The sequence below is a fragment of the Poromitra crassiceps genome, assembly GCF_964638095.1.
Source record: "Poromitra crassiceps genome assembly, chromosome: 8".
NCBI classification, from domain to species: Eukaryota; Metazoa; Chordata; class Actinopteri; order Beryciformes; family Melamphaidae; genus Poromitra; species Poromitra crassiceps.
The window spans coordinates 32,908,626-32,931,242 of NC_139629.1; the positions used below are offsets into that span (position 1 = coordinate 32,908,626).

Genomic DNA, 22,617 nt, shown 5'->3' on the forward strand with positions numbered 1-22,617 from the left:
AGGAGTGTGACCTAGGAGTGTGACGTAGGAGCGTGACGTAGGAGCGTGACGTAGGAGTGTGATGTAGGAGTGTGATGTAGGAGCGTGATGTAGGAGTGTGATGTAGGAGTGTGATGTAGGAGCGTGATGTAGGAGTGTGATGTAGGAGCGTGACGTAGGAGTGTGATGTAGGAGTGTGACGTAGGAGTGTGATGTAGGAGTGTGATGTAGGAGCGTGATGTAGGAGCGTGATGTAGGAGCGTGATGTAGGAGTGTGATGTAGGAGTGTGACGTAGGAGTGTGAACTAGGAGTGTGACCTAGGAGTGTGACGTAGGAGCGTGACGTAGGAGCGTGACGTAGGAGTGTGATGTAGGAGCGTGATGTAGGAGTGTGACGTAGGAGTGTGACGTAGGAGTGTGACGTAGCAGCGTGACGTAGGAGTATGACGTAGGAGTGTGACGTAGGGCTGCATCCCCCAAAAGCTCTCTCGCCGTACGACCTCTGTGTGTTTTTCATGCCCACTCCCGGAGCCTGTCGGACTAGCCCCGTTGACTATGAATGGAGCGCGGGGGGGGGGCGGTGTGCAATGCGAGCATCGGATTGTGTGTGAAAGGGCCCTTTATGTGACTAACCTCCACCAGTAGAGGGTGTGTGGGCCAACGGTCGATGACACTCCAGCGCATCTTGGGCTTGTCGCCTCTGTTGCTATAGTAACGGTAGATAGCGTTCAGACTGCTGCCTGTTCACACAAACAAACAAACAAACATTAACGGTGTAAATACGCCAGTTTGGACTTGGAGTGTGTGTTTGTGGCACAGCAGGGGGATGGGGGGGGGGGTTAGATTTGGAAATGCAGGGTGGCAGAGGCAGAGTAGGGTGGGTGGGTGGGTGGGCTGCCCCTGCCATCCTGCATTTTGTAAATTTGCACATGTGGTCACAGCTATTGTGAATTTGTGCTCGTTAGTGTCAGATATGATTTTGTCCAGAACTGCAGGAAAATCTGCGTTGGTCTACACCAGGGATACTCAACTTGTTGCTTTGAGTTTCATTTTTCTGTAGTGGATTGTAGGTTTTTGGGGTGTCAGCCGGAGTTTAGTCTGACAATGTTGTGCCCACCGGATAGTTAGTTAGGTTAAGTACATACATAAGTGCCTGGGTAGCGAGCAGGCGGCGGTATTTGACAATTTAGCAGCTAAATCAGGCTAAATCAAGATCTACTTTTCAAGTAGCCAGCCTCCCGAGATCTACCAGTCCAGTTTCAACATCGCAAACCCACACACATCGTTTCCAGCCTGCAGTAACTAACCTCACAACACTTTCTCGTTGTCCCACAACCACTTGACATTAGGGCTGTGAATCTTCACTGGCCACATGATTCGATTCGATTACGATTCAGAGGGCTACGATTCGATTCGATTACGATTATCGATGCATCTTAAATCGATGCATCACTTTTTCCCCCAATACATGATTTATTTTTTCTCACTTTACAATACAATTGCATTGTATTATGATCCATAATTAAAATAAACAACTGCATGTACTTTCATTATATTTTATTTTATTATAAAAAAAAGAAAAAAAAGAAAAAATCCCCTCAATGCCATGCGATCTACCACACTACCTTCGCGATCGACCGGTCGATCGCGATCGACGTATTGGGCACCCCTGAGCTAAATCATAGATTATTGAAAGATATTCCATATTCCAGACTGAAATGCTATAACAGAAGTGGAGTATTGGCCAGAATGACATGAACATTTGGACACTTATTCAGCGGGTATCTTGCATGTTGCGTTCAGGTGCACAGTTTTTTTGCAATTCCAAGTTGCAGGCCGCAAGTTGTGTATCACTGGTCTACTGGTCTACACTGAGTGTCTAATAGTACAGAACGCTGCCACATTCCAAAACACTAAAGCAACCACAGCTGATCTCAGACGTGTCGCCAAAATCAAGAACAAGAATCTCACTGATTATGAAAGTGTGATTAATCTGCAGCTTTGTGTGTGTGTGTGTGTGTCTCAGTGTTTATCAGAGGCTAACAGAGTGGACGTCTGGGTGTGGCTAAGCTAACTGCTACCACACAGAGCTCTTTCCTTTTATCTTCAGTGACATTTCTCTCTTTTCATCTTCCATTTTTAAATTTAGAAGAACTTTGAACGATTAGTAATTTACTATAGATTTACCTGCTGATAAACAGCTTCACTGAGAGAAGGGAACTTCTGTTTTATTATGGAAAAACGTGAAAACATAAAATCAACAACAAATAAAGTGTTAAATAGCTCTACTTTCCGACAGCTGCCCATCGCTGATATAGAGTGTTTGATCAGTAACATGGGTCCTCCACTCTGCAGTATACAGAAAATACTTTTACAATTAAAAGTATTAAATACACTTTTATCCAATCAGGAGAGAGGATTCCACACATGTATTTCCTGCTTCCTGCAGAGCGGAGGGACTGGGAGACCCGCGTTACTGACCAAACACTCACTCGGAATGTACAGCTATTCAACACTTATTTTAACAGAAAAGTATCACTTCCAGCAGCCTTAATGTCCTTACACATCGGGAGCGTTTTTTTAGTGCGATTAATTTGCACGTCAATATTTTCGGAACCTATATCAGTCAATGCAACCGTGCATACCAACGGCGAAGTTTCACGGAGCGTTATTGTGGTGTTTATTTTTTCGAACCACGGTCGATTTTTCAGAAATTCGCTTCCGACGTGTACACATCTCTGGCTGTGATTGACAGGTGAGTCAAAACTCGCATCGCAATTTCGTGCCATATATTCGTAACGCCCCTGATGTGTAAGGACCTTTAAAGGTCCCATTCCGTGCAAAAGCTGTTTTTACTTGTAAATGCATATATACTGCTGTCAGCCCTCCCTGTAATGAGTGGTCACACGCTCAGAACTGCCACAGTTGGATTTGTCCCTATCCAGCGTCCCCCTGCAGTCTCCTCCAAGCCACACCCCCAAACGCTTCGTTTGCCCAGAGGGGAATTGGGACGTCACTAGCTTCCTCCTGCATACTGCGCGGGTCTCTCTCACACAAGCTACATGCACCATTTAGTCTATAGCCACAAAATTAACACTTCTAGCTGGAGCGACGCCAACTGTACGTAATCCAGCAACTGCAGAGGTGCATTCGGTAAGTCTAGGCATTTTGAGATGTCCTCTTTAGCGTAGTACCGTTAAGTTAACGATAACTCGCAACCTAGCGTGCTGGTCCACAGACGCTAATCTGATTGGCCGCTGGGAGCCTGGGGCGGGCTCTCCCTCAGCGGCCAATGGGAACTGTTAGTTCTGAATATATTATAGAAACAGGCCATTCTTGGGAAGCGACGAGATGAGGAAGTGAGAACTCCGTCACAACAAACGGGGTTGCTATATTTTCGACAGATTAATCCAGAATCATGTTTTATGGACCAGAGACACACGTTTTTAAGAGGTTACAGCTGCACGAATTGGGACCTTTAAGATGCACAAATGCAATCCAGAGCCAATCAATAGACTGTTACAACTGGGTGGAAACAATTGGAGAGTTTAAAAAACATTGCAAAACCAATCCAAAGTCTTTAGGGCAGGGGTTCCCTACCTTTGACATTCCAAAAATCGAGTGACCCCAGACGTTCAAATTTCGGTACAACAATGGTAGTATCATCCTCATCGATGATGTCACATGTAACAGAATTCTGACTTTTTTCTCCGATTTCTGACATTAAAATCAGAATGTTGATTCCCCCCCCCCCCTCAGATTTCTGACTTTAATCAGAGAATTCTGACTCTAATCTCAGAATTCAATTCTTTCCACCAGAACTCAAATATTTTTGTGGCCCTAATCCTCTTCGGTTGTTTTAAATTGTGTGTGGTGTAAAAAATAAATAATGGGGTTAGGGTTGATAATAATAATAATAATAATAATAATAATAATAATAATAATAATAATAATAATAATGATGATAATGATCATAATAAATATATATATATAGAAGTTTCAGGCGACCGCATTTGAATTCCAGGTGACCCCACTTGGGAACCAAGGTTGGGAACTTCGGTGCCCAACCTTGGTTGAAGTTGCTTTAGGGTAGGGCTGTCCCAAACGATTATTTTCTTATCGATTAATCTAACGATTATTTTTTTGATTAGTCGATTAATCTAACGATTTTTTATTTATTTATTATATAACAATAAATTTACCCAAAACAAATAAATAACCAAAAACTTCTCAATTTCAGTATTTTATTTAACCATCTCATTCTCGTTTGGGGAAAAACTCTTCCACACTGCTTTGCTTCCTGAAAAGAGAGAGAAATAATAATATAATACTGTAGGGACATATTTAAAATTAGTCTAAGTCTAATTTCCATGTCTGTTATTATGATATGATCATATGAATTATTATTATTATTAATATTAATCTTATTATTATAATAGATAGTGCCTGCCTATTTGTCAGTTGCCTGCTCTCATCAGGAAAATACTGGACCACCTGATACATATAGATTAAATTGATCATCATCATGATTCATCACTGTATGTATGAACCCTTTCCCTAAACTGAGGAGGATCAGTATTTTTACAGGACATGGATTTATTTAATCACTGGAGTAATGTGCATTGTGCATCTAACTCAGCCAAATGTATGTTTGCATCAGTGTGGGGGTAAGGAAATAAATAATACAAACGATTTACAGACTAACAGTCACAGACTGTAACAATGGTCTGTAATGTTAGTTTTGATCTCATGTTACATGGCCGTGAATGCAAACAGAAGAATGTAAACAGCCGAATAGCACTGTTAAATGATGCACGCAGTAAATTAACGTGAGCAGCAACAGACTAACAATGGTCTGTAACGTTAGTTTAATCAATTTTCTACCGTACATGTTAGCCGTGAAAGCAAACGGAAATATGTACGTTAACGTTAAACGGCCGAATAACACCGTTAAATGGTGTAATGTTAGGTTAGCTGCGGTGCAGAAATTACTACTTTCTCCGGCCATCGCTGCCATCTTTTTTGTTTTGTGACGATTGTGACGCGTCGAGGCACGTAGCGTGCGTCGACGTAATTACGTAGTCGACGTCATGGATTACGTCGACTCGCCGGGACAGCCCTTTAGGGTGATGGTGCCGGTCAGCTGACCTGTGGTGGAGCAGCTGTACTGAGGGTACTGGGTGAAGGCCACGGCTCTCTCCACTCCGTCTTTCTCCATCTCCTCAATGGCTTCCTCCGTCAGCGGGTGGACGTAACGGAAACCGATATAGAACTTGTGAGGAGCTGATGAGAGAGACAGAGAGACAGAGACAGAGAGAGGGGCAGGGGCAGATAGAGAGGGGGACAGAGAGAGAGAGGGGGGAGAGAGAAAGAGAGGGGGCAGAGAGAAAGGGCGGGGCAAAGAGAGAGAGAAGGGGAGAGAGAGAGAAAGAGAGGGGGCAGAGAGAAAGAGCGGGGCAAAGAGAGAGAAGGGGAGAGAGAGAAAGAGAGGGGGCAGAGAGAAAGGGTGGGGTCAGAGAGAGAGAACGGGAGAGAGAAAGAGAGGGGGTAGAGAGAGAGGGTGGGGCAGAGAGAGAGAGAGACAGGGGGCAGAGAGAGAAGGGGAGAGAGAGGGCAGAGAGAGAGTACTGGTCAGCATGTTGCTGGTGTTATCAGGAGAGGTTGAGGGTGTGAGCAGACACTCCTTGTTGTGTCTTTATCTCCTGCTCACACAGCACAGAGTCAGACTGGGGAAAGAAACAGACGCCTGCTTTGAAGCCTCCACTTTTGGCTTATTTGCCGCCGTCGCCTGGGGAGCGCTGATCTCAGCGCACAATATGCAAGGAAGCAGTCTGAAAGTAAGCTCAGTTAGCTCAGTGCAGTAGCTAGCTTGATAGCTGACAGCTAACATTAGCTAACAACACACATACAGTGATTTAGCTCAACACTCACCAGAAATATTAAGTGTCTAGCCAATCTTCTCCCACAATTGAGCCTTTCTGTCTCTGTTGTGATAGTTTTTCCATATGATTAGTTGCCTGAAAAGGAGCACCCGACACACAGCGTCTTTCTGAAAAGTTAAAATATTTTCAGCTGGAAGCGCTGGGAGCCGGGCGCACAAAAACACCGGAGCGCTGTGAAAATAGACGCTTGGTGCAGCGCACTTCCTCTAGACGTCCGTGTGCGCCCGCATACGCTCGCTCCTCATTGGAAACAACTGAAAAAAGACACCGGAGCTGATGAAAAGACGCTAGGTGGACACAGGCCCTAAGATCCTAACAGACTGACGTAAGCCCAGCGGGATGCACTCTACTATACAGAGCGCCCTGTAGTTTACGCCCTGTTTTCAGCTGAAATCTTCAGTGTAGCTGTGAGAGGTGTCAATGACCTATCTTCAAGTCAACTCGGCATCTCTGGGCTTCTGGAGACTTGGATTACATCTGACGAGCAGCAACTTTCTTTCTTTTTAACGTTTGAAAGTACCATTCACTTCAATTGTTTAGGACAGAGGTTTTCAAAGTGGGAGGTGGGCCTCCCCGGGGGGGGGGGGGGGGGGGGGGGGGGCAAACCGTTTCAGGGGAGGCTCGGTGAATGGAAGTGAAACAATATTCCATTAGTTATTGCAGAGTTATCAAAAGGAGATCACCTAAATGTGTGTGACTCCTAGAGTCAGAAACAAATAAATGCCTTCAGAGTTCAGAGAGACCTTTTCATGTATTTGATGTAGTCTAAAGTCAAACAGCAACATCAGGTTATCTTGGCTCAGTTATTAAGTGATATGGGATCATTAACATAATGACAACACGATCCAATAGGCATCCAGGGATTGAGCGAAACTAAGCAAGTAAACGGGGGGGGGGGGGGGCAGTGTCAGACTTTGAAAACCCCTGGTATAGGAGGAATGCTAGTGTAGATAATGACTGAATTTTCATTTTTGGGAGCTGTTCCTTTAAATTCAATTTTCTTACAGACCACAGGACACTGCCAGCCCAACCCCCCCTCACCGGTGTCAGGACACATGTGGTCCAGCAGCTTGACCATGCCCTCTCCTTGCATGGACGTCCAGTATTTGATGGGCGAGCCTCCTCCGATCTTACTGTACTGCTCCTGGATCTTTGGCGTCCGCCGCTTGGCGATGAACGGACCCAGTTTACTGCAGGGGAGAGGATCAGAGGGTCAGACAGTGATGATGACTCAAGAGTACTGTTCATTTTCCACTATTGTTTAATTTAGTCTTCTTAAGTATTAGTCCTGTGTCAAATGTCCTTGATAGTTTTTTTTATTTTTTGTCAACCTCATCCTGTTGTGATTTAGCCAAGTTTACTCGACTAAAAGTCTGAGTATTTTAGTCTCATCTTAGTTAAAGAAAACCATAACTACTGTTTCTTTAGAATTTCCAAACTCATTGGAAATAACTATCAATCCGTTATTACGGAATGGTATTAAGGTCTGAACGTGCAACACAGAGACAGATTTAACTGTTTAACTTCTTCTTCTTCTTCTCTTCGGATTCTTCCCAATTCGTCCCTCCCTCACATTTTAGTAAAGCTTTTATTTGTTTACGAAAATGTCAATAGATTTCCTCATAGTTTATGTCATTACAACTTCGTTTTTATTTAGTTAACGTCTAGTTTTCATCGGTGAGAAATCTGAGAATAGCTTTCACAGCTACCAAAATGACAGGTGTGATACCTCCACCAAACTACGGTCCGGACCAAACAACCAAACCTTGGTCCGTTCTTTTGTAGTGTGATTTTTTGGGGGATGGTTCGGACTTTTGGACACATTACAGGATGGTCTGGCTATCGTCGGAACCGGAAGAATTACGTCAGGCGCACGGCGGTCTACAAACCAAACAATGTCAAGTATAGGGAGACGTAGCCCATGTAGGTGATTACAACTAGGGCTGGGTATCGAGTTTCGATACTTACTTGGCACCGAAATGGAAACATCGATACTAAGGGGTATCGAAGCCTCCCTTGTCAATCGATACCAATTTTCGATACCAAAACAAAACAGCGTCATTGAGCCTATAAGCATGCGACATGCTTGCACGCCGCGCTCTAATACGGCTGGTGATTGGCTGTCATGTAGAGGCATGCAGGAAACGTTACGCCCACTTTAGCCGGTGTGTTTGTTGTGCCAGGCGTGCGGTGCGGATATAGTATACAAGAAGTTAGCCACTCAAGCTACTCCTATCCTGGAGTACCATATGGCGAAGATGATGAAAAGCAAGAAAAGAAACAGAAACAACACGGACTGGTTTCCACAGATAAGAGAAATAATTGAGAGGTGGGTCAGCTTACCGCAAGTTAGCGGTTATCAGATCCCTCAGTCTGACAAATCCATGCATCTGGCTGTGAGTTGTAGCTAGCAGATCGTTTAATTAATTGCCGCCGTAACGTTATGCGCAAGCGGGCATTGTGTATTTTTAGCAACTCGTTAACAAACGCTGATGTCATGATAGTTTGTTGAAGGTAAATGCGATTCATTTATATTGATTGGCTAGTCAGTGAATGCGTGAAGTGGAGCTGTCTCGTCAGATTTGACAAGAATGACGTTCTGTTGCAGCAGTGAGCATTAAACACTGATCTGCAACACTAGCGTTAATGTTTAATTAATTAGCGTTAACGTTATGTGCAAACGTTATCGCCCATTATGTATTTTTAGCAACTCATTAACAAACGCTGATGTCATGATAGTTTGTTGAATATAAATGGGATTCACTTTGTGCCATTGGCTATATTGATAGGCTAGTCAATGCTCAACTAGTCTTCCATGCATGAAGTGGATCCATCTCATCAGTTTGGACAAGAATAGAGTTCTGTTGAATCAGTGAGCATTAAACCCTGATTTGCAACTCTCTGTTTTGCACTGAAAACTATTCCACTGATTTATTTGTTTTACATTTCTTTCCTTTGTACTTCCAATATTTTTTGTAGGGACGGCAATACGTTTAGAGAACTTAAAGTTATGTTAAATACAGTAGGTTTTATTTTTTTCTGCTGTAAAACTTAAGATGGGGGGAAAACTAAAGATTTGTAAAATAATTTCAATGTGTAATGCTGTTTTATTTTTGTTAAAATGGATTTTTCTAAAAATTGGTATTGAAAAAAGTATCGTTCAGGAACCGGTATCGAAATCCAAGTATCGAAACGGTATCGATATCGAAAAATTTTGAACGATACCCAGCCCTAATTACAACAAGACGTAGGTATGTATTGGTGTATAGGGAGACGCAGCCCATGTAGGTGATTACAACAAGACGTAGGTATGTATTGGTGTATAGGGAGACGCAGCCCATGTAGGTGATGACAACAAGACGTAGGTATGTATTGATGTATAGGGAGACGCAGCCCACATAGGTGATGACAACAAGACGTAGGTATGTATTGGTGTATAGGGAGACGCAGCCCACATAGGTGATGACAACAAGACGTAGGTATGTCTTGATGTATAGGGAGACGCAGCCCACATAGGTGATGACAACAAGACGTAGGTATGTATTGGTGTATAGGGAGACGCAGCCCACATAGGTGATGACAACAAGACGTAGGTATGTCTTGATGTATAGGGAGACGCAGCCCACATAGGTGATGACAACAAGACGTAGGTATGTCTTGATGTATAGGGAGACGCAGCCCATGTAGGTGATTACAACAAGACGTAGGTATGTATTGATGTATAGGGAGACGCAGCCCACATAGGTGATGACAACATGACGTAGGTATGTATTGGTGTATAGGGAGACGCAGCCCACATAGGTGATGACAACATGACGTAGGTATGTATTGGTGTATAGGGAGACGCAGCCCACATAGGTGATGACAACAAGACGTAGGTATGTCTTGATGTATAGGGAGACGCAGCCCATGTAGGTGATTACAACAAGACGTAGGTATGTATTGATGTATAGGGAGACGCAGCCCACATAGGTGATGACAACAAGACGTAGGTATGTATTGGTGTATAGGGAGACGCAGCCCACATAGGTGATGACAACAAGACGTAGGTATGTCTTGATGTATAGGGAGACGCAGCCCACATAGGTGATGACAACAAGACGTAGGTATGTCTTGATGTATAGGGAGACGCAGCCCATGTAGGTGATTACAACAAGACGTAGGTATGTATTGATGTATAGGGAGACGCAGCCCACATAGGTGATGACAACAAGACGTAGGTATGTATTGGTGTATAGGGAGACGCAGCCCACATAGGTGATGACAACATGACGTAGGTATGTATTGGTGTATAGGGAGACGCAGCCCACATAGGTGATGACAACAAGACGTAGGTATGTATTGATGTATAGGGAGACGCAGCCCACATAGGTGATTACAACAAGACGTAGGTATGTATTGATGTATAGGGAGACGCAGCCCATGTAGGTGATTACAACAAGACGTAGGTATGTATTGGTGTATAGGGAGACGCAGCCCACATAGGTGATGACAACAAGACGTAGGTATGTCTTGATGTATAGGGAGACGCAGCCCACATAGGTGATGACAACAAGACGTAGGTATGTATTGATGTATAGGGAGACGCAGCCCATGTAGGTGATTACAACAAGACGTAGGTATGTCTTGATGTATAGGGAGACGCAGCCCACATAGGTGATGACAACATGACGTAGGTATGTCTTGATGTATAGGGAGACGCAGCCCACATAGGTGATGACAACAAGACGTAGGTATGTCTTGATGTATAGGGAGACGCAGCCCATGTAGGTGATTACAACAAGACGTAGGTATGTCTTGATGTATAGGGAGACGCAGCCCATGTAGGTGATTACAACAAGACGTAGGTATGTCTTGATGTATAGGGAGACGCAGCCCACATAGGTGATGACAACAAGACGTAGGTATGTCTTGATGTATAGGGAGACGCAGCCCACATAGGTGATGACAACAAGACGTAGGTATGTCTTGATGTATAGGGAGACGCAAGGTGATGACAACAAGACGTAGGTATGTATTGGTGTATAGGGAGACGCAAGGTGATGACAACAAGACGTAGGTATGTATTGGTGTATAGGGAGACGCAGCCCACATAGGTGATGACGACAAGACGTAGGTATGTATTGATGTATAGGGAGACGCAGCCCACATAGGTGATGACAACATGACGTAGGTATGTATTGGTGTATAGGGAGACGCAGCCCACATAGGTGATGACAACAAGACGTAGGTATGTCTTGATGTATAGGGAGACGCAGCCCACATAGGTGATGACAACAAGACGTAGGTATGTCTTGATGTATAGGGAGACGCAGCCCACATAGGTGATTACAACAAGACGTAGGTATGTATTGATGTATAGGGAGACGCAGCCCATGTAGGTGATTACAACAAGACGTACGTATGTATTGGTGTATAGGGAGACGCAGCCCACATAGGTGATGACAACAAGACGTAGGTATGTCTTGATGTATAGGGAGACGCAGCCCACATAGGTGATGACAACAAGACGTAGGTATGTCTTGATGTATAGGGAGACGCAGCCCATGTAGGTGATTACAACAAGACGTAGGTATGTCTTGATGTATAGGGAGACGCAGCCCACATAGGTGATGACAACATGACGTAGGTATGTCTTGATGTATAGGGAGACGCAGCCCACATAGGTGATGACAACAAGACGTAGGTATGTCTTGATGTATAGGGAGACGCAGCCCATGTAGGTGATTACAACAAGACGTAGGTATGTCTTGATGTATAGGGAGACGCAGCCCACATAGGTGATTACAACAAGACGTAGGTATGTATTGATGTATAGGGAGACGCAGCCCACATAGGTGATTACAACAAGACGTAGGTATGTATTGGTGTATAGGGAGACGCAGCCCATGTAGGTGATTACAACAAGACGTAGGTATGTCTTGATGTATAGGGAGACGCAGCCCACATAGGTGATGACAACATGACGTAGGTATGTCTTGATGTATAGGGAGACGCAGCCCATGTAGGTGATTACAACAAGACGTAGGTATGTCTTGATGTATAGGGAGACGCAGCCCATGTAGGTGATTACAACAAGACGTAGGTATGTATTGATGTATAGGGAGACGCAGCCCACATAGGTGATGACAACAAGACGTAGGTATGTCTTGATGTATAGGGAGACGCAGCCCACATAGGTGATGACAACAAGACGTAGGTATGTCTTGATGTATAGGGAGACGCAGCCCACATAGGTGATGACAACAAGACGTAGGTATGTCTTGGTGTATAGGGAGACGCAGCCCATGTAGGTGATTACAACAAGACGTAGGTATGTATTGATGTATAGGGAGACGCAGCCCATGTAGGTGATTACAACAAGACGTAGGTATGTATTGGTGTATAGGGAGACGCAGCCCACATAGGTGATGACAACAAGACGTAGGTATGTCTTGATGTATAGGGAGACGCAGCCCACATAGGTGATGACAACAACACGTAGGTATGTCTTGATGTATAGGGAGACGCAGCCCATGTAGGTGATTACAACAAGACGTAGGTATGTCTTGATGTATAGGGAGACGCAGCCCATGTAGGTGATTACAACAAGACGTAGGTATGTATTGATGTATAGGGAGACGCAGCCCACATAGGTGATGACAACAAGACGTAGGTATGTATTGATGTATAGGGAGACGCAGCCCATGTAGGTGATTACAACAAGACGTAGGTATGTATTGATGTATAGGGAGACGCAGCCCACATAGGTGATGACAACAAGACGTAGGTATGTCTTGATGTATAGGGAGACGCAGCCCACATAGGTGATGACAACAAGACGTAGGTATGTCTTGATGTATAGGGAGACGCAGCCCACATAGGTGATGACAACAAGACGTAGGTATGTCTTGGTGTATAGGGAGACGCAGCCCATGTAGGTGATTACAACAAGACGTAGGTATGTATTGATGTATAGGGAGACGCAGCCCATGTAGGTGATTACAACAAGACGTAGGTATGTATTGGTGTATAGGGAGACGCAGCCCACATAGGTGATGACAACAAGACGTAGGTATGTATTGATGTATAGGGAGACACAGCCCACATAGGTGATGACAACAACACGTAGGTATGTCTTGATGTATAGGGAGACGCAGCCCATGTAGGTGATTACAACAAGACGTAGGTATGTCTTGATGTATAGGGAGACGCAGCCCATGTAGGTGATTACAACAAGACGTAGGTATGTATTGATGTATAGGGAGACGCAGCCCACATAGGTGATGACAACAAGACGTAGGTATGTATTGATGTATAGGGAGACGCAAGGTGATGACAACAAGACGTAGGTATGTATTGGTGTATAGGGAGACGCAGCCCACATAGGTGATGACGACAAGACGTAGGTATGTATTGATGTATAGGGAGACGCAGCCCACATAGGTGATGACAACATGACGTAGGTATGTATTGGTGTATAGGGAGACGCAGCCCACATAGGTGGTGACAACAAGACGTAGGTATGTATTGATGTATAGGGAGACGCAGCCCACATAGGTGATGACAACATGGCGTAGGTATGTATTGGTGTATAGGGAGACGCAGCCCACATAGGTGATGACAACAAGACGTAGGTATGTCTTGATGTATAGGGAGACGCAGCCCACATAGGTGATGACATGACGTAGGTATGTCTTGATGTATAGGGAGACGCAGCCCACATAGGTGATGACAACAAGACGTAGGTATGTATTGATGTATAGGGAGACGCAGCCCACATAGGTGATGACAACAAGACGTAGGTATGTATTGATGTATAGGGAGACGCAGCCCACATAGGTGATGACAACAAGACGTAGGTATGTCTTGATGTATAGGGAGACACAGCCCACATAGGTGATGACAACAACACGTAGGTATGTCTTGATGTATAGGGAGACGCAGCCCATGTAGGTGATTACAACAAGACGTAGGTATGTCTTGATGTATAGGGAGACGCAGCCCATGTAGGTGATTACAACAAGACGTAGGTATGTATTGATGTATAGGGAGACGCAGCCCACATAGGTGATGACAACAAGACGTAGGTATGTATTGATGTATAGGGAGACGCAAGGTGATGACAACAAGACGTAGGTATGTATTGGTGTATAGGGAGACGCAGCCCACATAGGTGATGACGACAAGACGTAGGTATGTATTGATGTATAGGGAGACGCAGCCCACATAGGTGATGACAACATGACGTAGGTATGTATTGGTGTATAGGGAGACGCAGCCCACATAGGTGGTGACAACAAGACGTAGGTATGTATTGATGTATAGGGAGACGCAGCCCACATAGGTGATGACAACATGACGTAGGTATGTATTGGTGTATAGGGAGACGCAGCCCACATAGGTGATGACAACAAGACGTAGGTATGTCTTGATGTATAGGGAGACGCAGCCCACATAGGTGATGACATGACGTAGGTATGTCTTGATGTATAGGGAGACGCAGCCCACATAGGTGATGACAACAAGACGTAGGTATGTATTGATGTATAGGGAGACGCAGCCCACATAGGTGATGACAACAAGACGTAGGTATGTATTGATGTATAGGGAGACGCAGCCCACATAGGTGATGACAACAAGACGTAGGTATGTCTTGATGTATAGGGAGACGCAGCCCACATAGGTGATGACATGACGTAGGTATGTCTTGGTGTATAGGGAGACGCAGCCCACATAGGTGGTGACAACAAGACGTAGGTATGTCTTGATGTATAGGGAGACGCAGCCCACATAGGTGATGACAACAAGACGTAGGTATGTCTTGGTGTATAGGGAGACGCAGCCCACATAGGTGATGACAACAAGACGTAGGTATGTCTTGATGTATAGGGAGACGCAGCCCACATAGGTGATGACAACAAGACGTAGGTATGTCTTGATGTATAGGGAGACGCAGCCCACATAGGTGATGACAACAAGACGTAGGTATGTATTGGTGTATAGGGAGACGCAGCCCACATAGGTGATGACAACAACACATACTGTAGGTATGTCTTGAATGTCTTGTAAAGTTCTCTAGTGAGCTCGCATAATTGCAATGTGAAGGCAGAACTAACCTGATCAAATGTTTACAATGTAACAAAATGATGAAGCTTGGTTTACAGTGTAACAAAATGATGAAGCTTGGTTCAGACTTTACAGTGTAACAAAATCATGAAGCTTTGTTCAGACTTTAAAATGTAACAAAATCATGAAGCATGTTTCGGCCTTTCAGGTGTGAAAACACTCTTGTTAACTTTTAAATATATAAACGTATAAAACAAGACAACAGTGAAGTGAACACATGTCGTCTCCCACAAGCGAAGTGTGAGGCTGGTCTGTGCCGATCAGAAACAGATACTGCAGCTGGAACTGGAGCTCCTCTCCAGCCGATCTGTGTCATTTTAAACACATCATTCAGGTCAGTGACGTCTGAGAGTTTGTAGCACACTGATGAAGGAATAAATCATGTAGTGCCTCAGATAAGAGGCAGGTGCAAAGTCAAACTTCACTTCTCCTCTCATGGAGTTTTCCACACTTTGCTATAAATGAAGGACTCAATTTGTCATGTTACCTCTAATTCGGGACACTTGACGGATGTTTGTACTTGTACTTTTTTGCATGGTAACTTTAAGAGGACATTGAATCGCCTCAGTGGTTCTATTTTTTTTTTTGCCTTCAGTACCCCCTTTCCCTGATTTCTGAAACCAAGTACGCCCTTTACCCGACTACAACATTTTCCTTAGAAAACTGCAAGAGAAAACTAGCGCTGATGCAATGAATGATAAGCCACCTTTTGAAGAATATCATATTACAAAATGGAGTGAAAGTTGCAATTAGTGCCTCCTGAGGAGTTTTATTTATTTTCTTACATTTTTCAATTTTCTCCTTTCTCTCAAGTACCACCTGTTGTAGCTCCACGTACCCCTAGAGAGAGAGTGGCGTCAGCGGAGGACCAAAATGCGAGACTCATTAGCCAATGAACAGCCAGGAATGGGTCTCGCGCTACTTTTGCATGTTAAAATAAAGCTGATAATGTACAATTTGATTCAAGGGGGGAAAAACCCTTTCAGAGTACAACACAAACTGTCTATTTTGCTGCAACTCGACAGTGCTGCTTAATCCAGGACCTTACTTCCTGGAACTATTGAGAGTAAAAAACTGGTCCATTGGAGTGAATGGAGATGTCGGGACTCTTCTATCTACACGGCTCTTAGTTAACTCATTCACCGCCAAAGACGTCTTTGACGTGTTATCAGAAATAACCCTCCCCGCCAATGACGTGTTTGACGTGTTTTTGTTTTTATTAGTGCAGCGCGTAGTTCAAACACTTCCCCAGCCTGTGACATGGTATCAGGTCCCTGCCTCAAAGTCAAGCCGACAACACGCGATCAAACACATACCGCAGCTGTTGTTTTGAAATGAGCAGGAGGAAAAACAGAGAAACGCGCTTCCTTGTAGAGAGGAGAAACGCCATTGAAACGCCCCTCGGCGCGCTGCACTGCTCGCCTTGCTGCAGGGCGAACCTGGATTGAGTTGTTCGCAGTAGTCAAACCCGTGACGAACATGATCGATCCGGTTCCAGCGCCTGGTCCCAAAGCCAAGCCGGACCCGTTCCTGTGTCGCAGCATTCGTCCCAGCTCGAACGAGAGGAGGAAAACGATGCGAGGCAGAGGAGGCTAGACGCTGATCTCAGACCAGATGGGTGTTCCTCTCCTATGCTAATTTGCGGGGCGATCAATAGTGTTCCCTTGGAAGGAGGTGCGATGGACAGAACTCCCTCTCTCTCTGTGTGTGTGTGTGTGTGTGTGTGTGTGTGTGTGTGTGTGTGTGTGTGTGTGTGTCTGTGTGTCTGTCTGTCTGTCTGTGTGTCTGTCTGCACACTCACTCACACTGAGTAAACTGTATTGTTGAATGTAAAGCACTTCATGTATATATATATATATATATATATATTTTTTTTTTTTTTTTGTCATTTGTGTCATAACGAATAATATTTACATGTCTGATGTCAATACAGTTCAAAATAAAAGAATTGAGAGCGAGTTCTGCCTGAGATTGTGTGCTGTACAAAAATGCCATTTTCTGCAATTTCTTTTCTCAGAGAGACCTTTTTGGTGAAAACAGGGTGTATATAAATGGCTATAAGTAGAGTACAGAACATGCTAAAAGCTCACTTTTTTTTCCCTGGTGAACCCAGACGTACATCTTCATTTTGAGGTATTGCAAATCACTCTGGTGCTAATAGATAATTTACTGTGGGTCTTGAAAGATGACCAACAATTATGAAAATCTTTGGCCTGTGCTAAATATTGGCAGTCCTAAACTGGCCATGAATGAGTTAATTGATACAAAAATGTCAAACCGACTCACTAAGTTAATTTGAACCCAAGTAGCTGCCAAAATAATGGAAGCATTCAAGTAATTGAGGGATGCATTATTATCATTGATAGTATAATAGAACTGGATATAGTGAGCGTGACGTCACCCATTGGGTTTTGATGGAACGAAATGAGGCTTGAATCTCCCGCTTCCTGCTCATCGTTGATTGGTTGAATGGATTAATTCTACACGGAAGTACGGGGAGAGAGGGCTGTTAAAACACTAGTAGAAGAAGAAGAAGGAGGGGGCGGCTGCCCGTAGTGGCTGCCGGGGGAGTTTCCGAATTTGTCTCACAGGCTTGAACTGACTGCCATCTTGTTGTTCGCTTCAGTTTGCTAGCTTACTCGCTGGCTGGCTGGTTGCAGTGGTGAAATGGTCCAGGAAAACAAATATAATAACTTTTAGTCCGAAGGTATGGGCGAGTAGCAGTCCAGCCAGCCGACCACCGTCTTGTCCGGGGCCTGGCCAAGAGACCATGGTGTGAGCCTCCAGCCTGCTAGCTGCTGCTAAGCCTCCACAAGGTAAACTGCAATTATACTTATTATATCTCTGGGCAAACTCTAAACTTTATAACTGAGGTGGATTTGATCGCGCACTTGGTGCTCTGCTATGTTGGACTGTTTGAGTGATGCTCATGTTTGTAAGCTACGCTAGCTCGATTAGCATTGTGTGCTAACGTAAACATGCAAGCAAGGTGGTGAGCACCGTTGCTATACTTTAACTGAAATTTGGTGGCGTTAATGTTATAGTGATTAATATAACACAGTGTCGTTTGTTTCTACAAGGGATGGCCGCCAGAGTACCATGGTGGAGCAGGAACAGCAAAACACATTGGCACATTGTCCCCTGGTCAAATGATTTGTGAAAATTAATGCTACGTTTTGATTCCCATGTGCATATTACTGTGAGAATATTGCTGATCATCAGTTGTTCAACCTAAGATATTGCAATAACATAAGCCAAATGCTGACAATATAATGCTGACAGATTTGAGACTTTTGATAGATTTACTTTGAACCATTTGGTATGTATCTGCCAGTGTGCTTTTGCAGTGGTGTAATGTAACTAAGTATAAATACTTAACTCATTGAGTGCCAATGACGTCGATCGGCGTCAAAGTAAATAGTAACGTTCAGTGCCAATGACGTCGATCGGCGTCAAATGCGTTTTTTGACGGTGGGACGTGGATCAAAGCCTCTTGCATCTCCTGTACAAATATTGTAGCTATTGAAGGTGTATAACCTATTTTACGGACCCATTAGGTGACGACAGTGCTCTCCAGATTAGAGAAAGGTCAGGAAAACAGCAGGAAAAAGCCGTGATGAAAGAGAAACCGCTCATGCTGCAGCCAGAGCCATATAGATTGCTCTGGCTGGAGCTGACGTTGGCTGCAAACAGCAGTCAATCCGCGCCCACAACTGAGCCCCTCTGTCTCTGCTGCATAGTTTCTCCACATGATTAGCCGCCAGAAAAGCAGCACCCGACGCCGAAGGGCCAAACCATTCTCAGCAGTCCGGTTTGGCTTTTCGGTGTCGCGCTGGGAGCCGGCGCACAAAAACGGAGCGCTCCGAAAATAGACGCTGGGTGCGTGAGGCTGTGTGTTAGTGTGGGGAGGAGTTTGCAGCTGAGGAAAGGGGGGGAGGGGGGTGGGGCACGCAGGGCACCACACAACTACACCACGTCACTACATCAGAAAATATTAGCTTCAGAGTCAGTGAATGTGCTTGAAATGCTTCATTTCACAAAAGGCTGAATAACTCAGCTTCTAATTTGAAACGTCTGTTTTTGCTGAAAACAACCTATCTTCTCCGGCTCATAACTAAAGAATGGAAAATGGTATCAATAAACTTTTTTTGCTGATGATACAATAGAGTCTCCTCGTTCTTTGTGCGTGTTCAGTGTTTACATAGTAATATCACACAATATTCTGTGGGCCTCGAGAAATCACTGAAAATGCTCTGAAACTCTGGCACTGGGAGCGTCCGTTCTCCAAAAGTGGCTGGCACTCAATGAGTTAAGTACTGTACTTAAGTATTTTTTCTGAGTATCTGTACTCACGATCCACACGCCATTCCATTTGGTGGCTGTAATGCAACATCACGTTTACCAGCAGCTATAAAAGTCAAGAAGACGAAATAGACTTCCACTCAAGCCCAGGCATGTCTTTTGCTTGATTTTTTTTTGCAGCATTTACTTGTACTTTTTACTTTCAATAGTTAAGTACATTTAATCAGAAAATTACTTTTGATACTTAAGTACAGAAAATATCAAGTACCGTACTTTAAGACTTTTACTCAAGTAATATTCTAATGAGTGACTTTGACTTTTACCAAAGTCTTTTTCTGGGAAGATATCTTTACTTTTACTTAAAGTCCCTGGAAACCAGAAATACCGGTAATTGTTTATTATTTAGCATTTTGAGTTCATCACATCACAGGAACCTATGTTAATAAGCCACCAGCCAAATTTGAACGATGATGAACGTCGCAAAGTATACAGTATAAATTTAGGTTTGACAGTCATGGCAAAAGACATGAGGATCAATTAGATTTTAGAGTGTATTTTCTCCCGCGGACTGTGTGGGCGTGTCCCTTCTGCAGCAGAGGAGACCTGCTGGAGGAGACCTGCTCGGAGGAGACCTCTCTCTCCGTTAACGGGGAGAGAGAGAGAGAGAAGGAGAGAGAGAGAGAGAAGGAAAGAGAGATGGTGTGTGTGTGTGTGTGTGTTCGCGCCTTGCTCGACGCATAGCACAGACAGAGAGGGTTTACAGAGAGGAAGAGATCTCTGCGCTGCGAGTGCACAGCGCTACTGTGTGTGTGTCAGTGTGTGTGTGTGTGCGTGCGTGCGTGCGTGTGATTCGATTAAATCTTATGACGTGATAAGATCATGCATTTTAGCACCGCGCGCACCGCTCTCTTCAATGAGGAAATGGAAATCCAGACCTTGTAGAAAAGTGGCGATTTTAAGGCTTTGGGTTGAAAGTAATGGCTCATACTTTCTGAGCCACACAATTACTCACATAAGATTCTAAATAACATAGTTAGAACGTTTTTGTGGATTTTGGTTTCCAGGGACTTTAAGTATGGTTTTCGAGTACTTTATACACCACTGTGCTTTTGTCAATAAACATTGCCAACAAAGAACCTTGTTGTGTAGGCTATGTACTAAGGTAAATCATGTACCCGAATGTACCGCAAATATCATAGAACGAGCCCATTATAGTTGTCTGGTCAGAGCAGGCAGGTTGTTAATAAGATGTGATATAAAGATATTTGATCTTGAGTGAACCAGCTTGGACCAAATGACCAGGAAGAAGAATGTGAAGATGGATCGAGAAACAACCGACTGCTTCAAATCAACGAATGATTTATATTTATTGAAATATGGTTATCTGTAACAATTCGGCATACACAAAGGCTACACCATGCAACATATATTTCGATATAATTCAAACTTAAAGAATGGTTCCACCATGGTAGGCTGGACTGCTGTGAAATGGTTACCTATATTTGTGTCAAGTGTTGCTTGGTAGATTATTATGCCTAATTTAAAAGATGACATATTCGTGCAAGACCTTAGGCTATGTTGAGTTCTATCGATCTGATAAAGTATGTTTTAAAATAAGGATGACAAATTGTTGAGCTTGGCGGATGCCTCAAGACAAGTGTATATCATCTTTAAATGTCCAATTACCATACAGAAAAGCAAATTGAACAAACGACCAACAGCATTCAAGTCTGCAAAAACGTTATGTCACGTTAACATAACCTTATGACGCTTACTGTATAACATGGGCAGACCATTTCATGTTACTTTACATACATACATTAGATAACGTTAAATGGTCCGCCATGTTATGAGCGTCACGTTACATGTATGCCATCTATACAGTTACGTGTGTCTACTAACATTATTAAAATATCATAAAGTAACGCTATTTTCTGATAATTTGCTAAAGTATGACTTGCTAATTGCTAGCATTGTTTTGCTAGGTTTTCTTATTCGTGTACTTTCCGCAGACTAGATGCCTTGGGGCACATTGCTGCCTCTAACGGGCGGAAGTATTACTGTTCCCCATTATCCAAAGTATATTGCCTATTTTCCTTGAAATGGGGCTATAATTTAAAAAAACTGAGGACTTGAGAGCATGAAAAATACTTGAAATTGTTTTTTCAGACCATAAACTCATTTGGAAAGTGTTTATTTAAGACATAGACCGAGAAAGAAGTTGGCTCGTTTCCCATAGAGTTGAATGGATGTTCCCGGGAGTGCTACACAAGCTGCGCCCCCCTTGCCCAGGGTAATCCTTCCATACTCTGTCTGATTTTCGGCTGCCACTGGTAATCCATTTGAAAATCTGACAGAGTATTGACACCAGAGAGGCTGTATAGCACACTGAGTCAATGCGGTTTCAGCCTCTCTGGTCTCAACACTTACCGTAGTCTGATTTTCGGCACTGGCCATTTGAAAGAATGCAATTTCCGCATCTGCATCAAAAAGCCTGTCGCTGAATTGGGCACTGATTATTATAGAAAGCAGGCTAAATTGCGCCCCAATGTGTAACTGTTTCTCTCTTGACATACAGTAACAGGTTTTATTTCGAAACTCGACATGTTTTATTTTATTATTCTCGTGAATTCCTGCCCAGCTCGATCTGCTCTGTGCAGCTTGACGTAACTCAAAAGCGAAAATAAACAGGCCGATTTGTTTAGTGGAGCAGAGCGGAGAGCCGCTTCGGGGACGCCTCTGGTGGACACTAGGGGTGTCAAAAATAATCGATTATAAGATGCATCGCGATGCGGACCTGCACAATTCTGCATCGATTCACAAGTGTCAAAAATCGATTAATTAAAAAAAAATATATATATATATAATCAAATAAAATAGAATGGAAGTACATGCAGTTGTTTATTTTAATTATGGATCATAATACAATGCAATTCTAAATGCACTTTTATTTTAAAAGTAGCCACACAGTGAGAAAAAAGAAAGTGAGAAAAAAAATCATGTATTCGGGAAAAAAAGTGATGCATCGACTTAAGATGCATCGAGATGCATCGATAATCGTTATCGAATCGAATCGTAGCCCTCTGAATCGTAATCGAATGGTGAGGCCAGTGAAGATTCACAGCCCTAGTGGACACAGGCGTTCACTAGACAGGCTCCGTCCGCCTCGCCTCGCGGTCGTAATGCAACGTTTCCTGGTGGAATCTCAATCTGCCCGGTAGTGATGCGCGGGTCAGGGTTTTTTAAGGCCCGCCCCAACCCAACCCGTCATTGGAGCCAGCCCGCC

At 43.9% G+C, this 22,617-nt stretch overlaps 1 protein-coding gene across 1 annotated transcript in view; it reads right to left on the reverse strand.

Moving 5' to 3' along the window:
- fech (ferrochelatase) overlaps nucleotides 1–22,617 on the reverse strand; it is a 74,317-nt gene that overhangs the window by 37,785 nt on the left and 13,915 nt on the right. The window contains exons 4-6 of the mRNA XM_083641621.1: nucleotides 6,963–7,111; nucleotides 5,128–5,262; nucleotides 613–719 (exon numbers count right to left, since the gene is read on the reverse strand). Of these exons, the coding sequence (XP_083497747.1) occupies nucleotides 613–719; nucleotides 5,128–5,262; nucleotides 6,963–7,111 (391 nt within the window). The remainder of the gene's footprint in view (nucleotides 1–612; nucleotides 720–5,127; nucleotides 5,263–6,962; nucleotides 7,112–22,617) is intronic.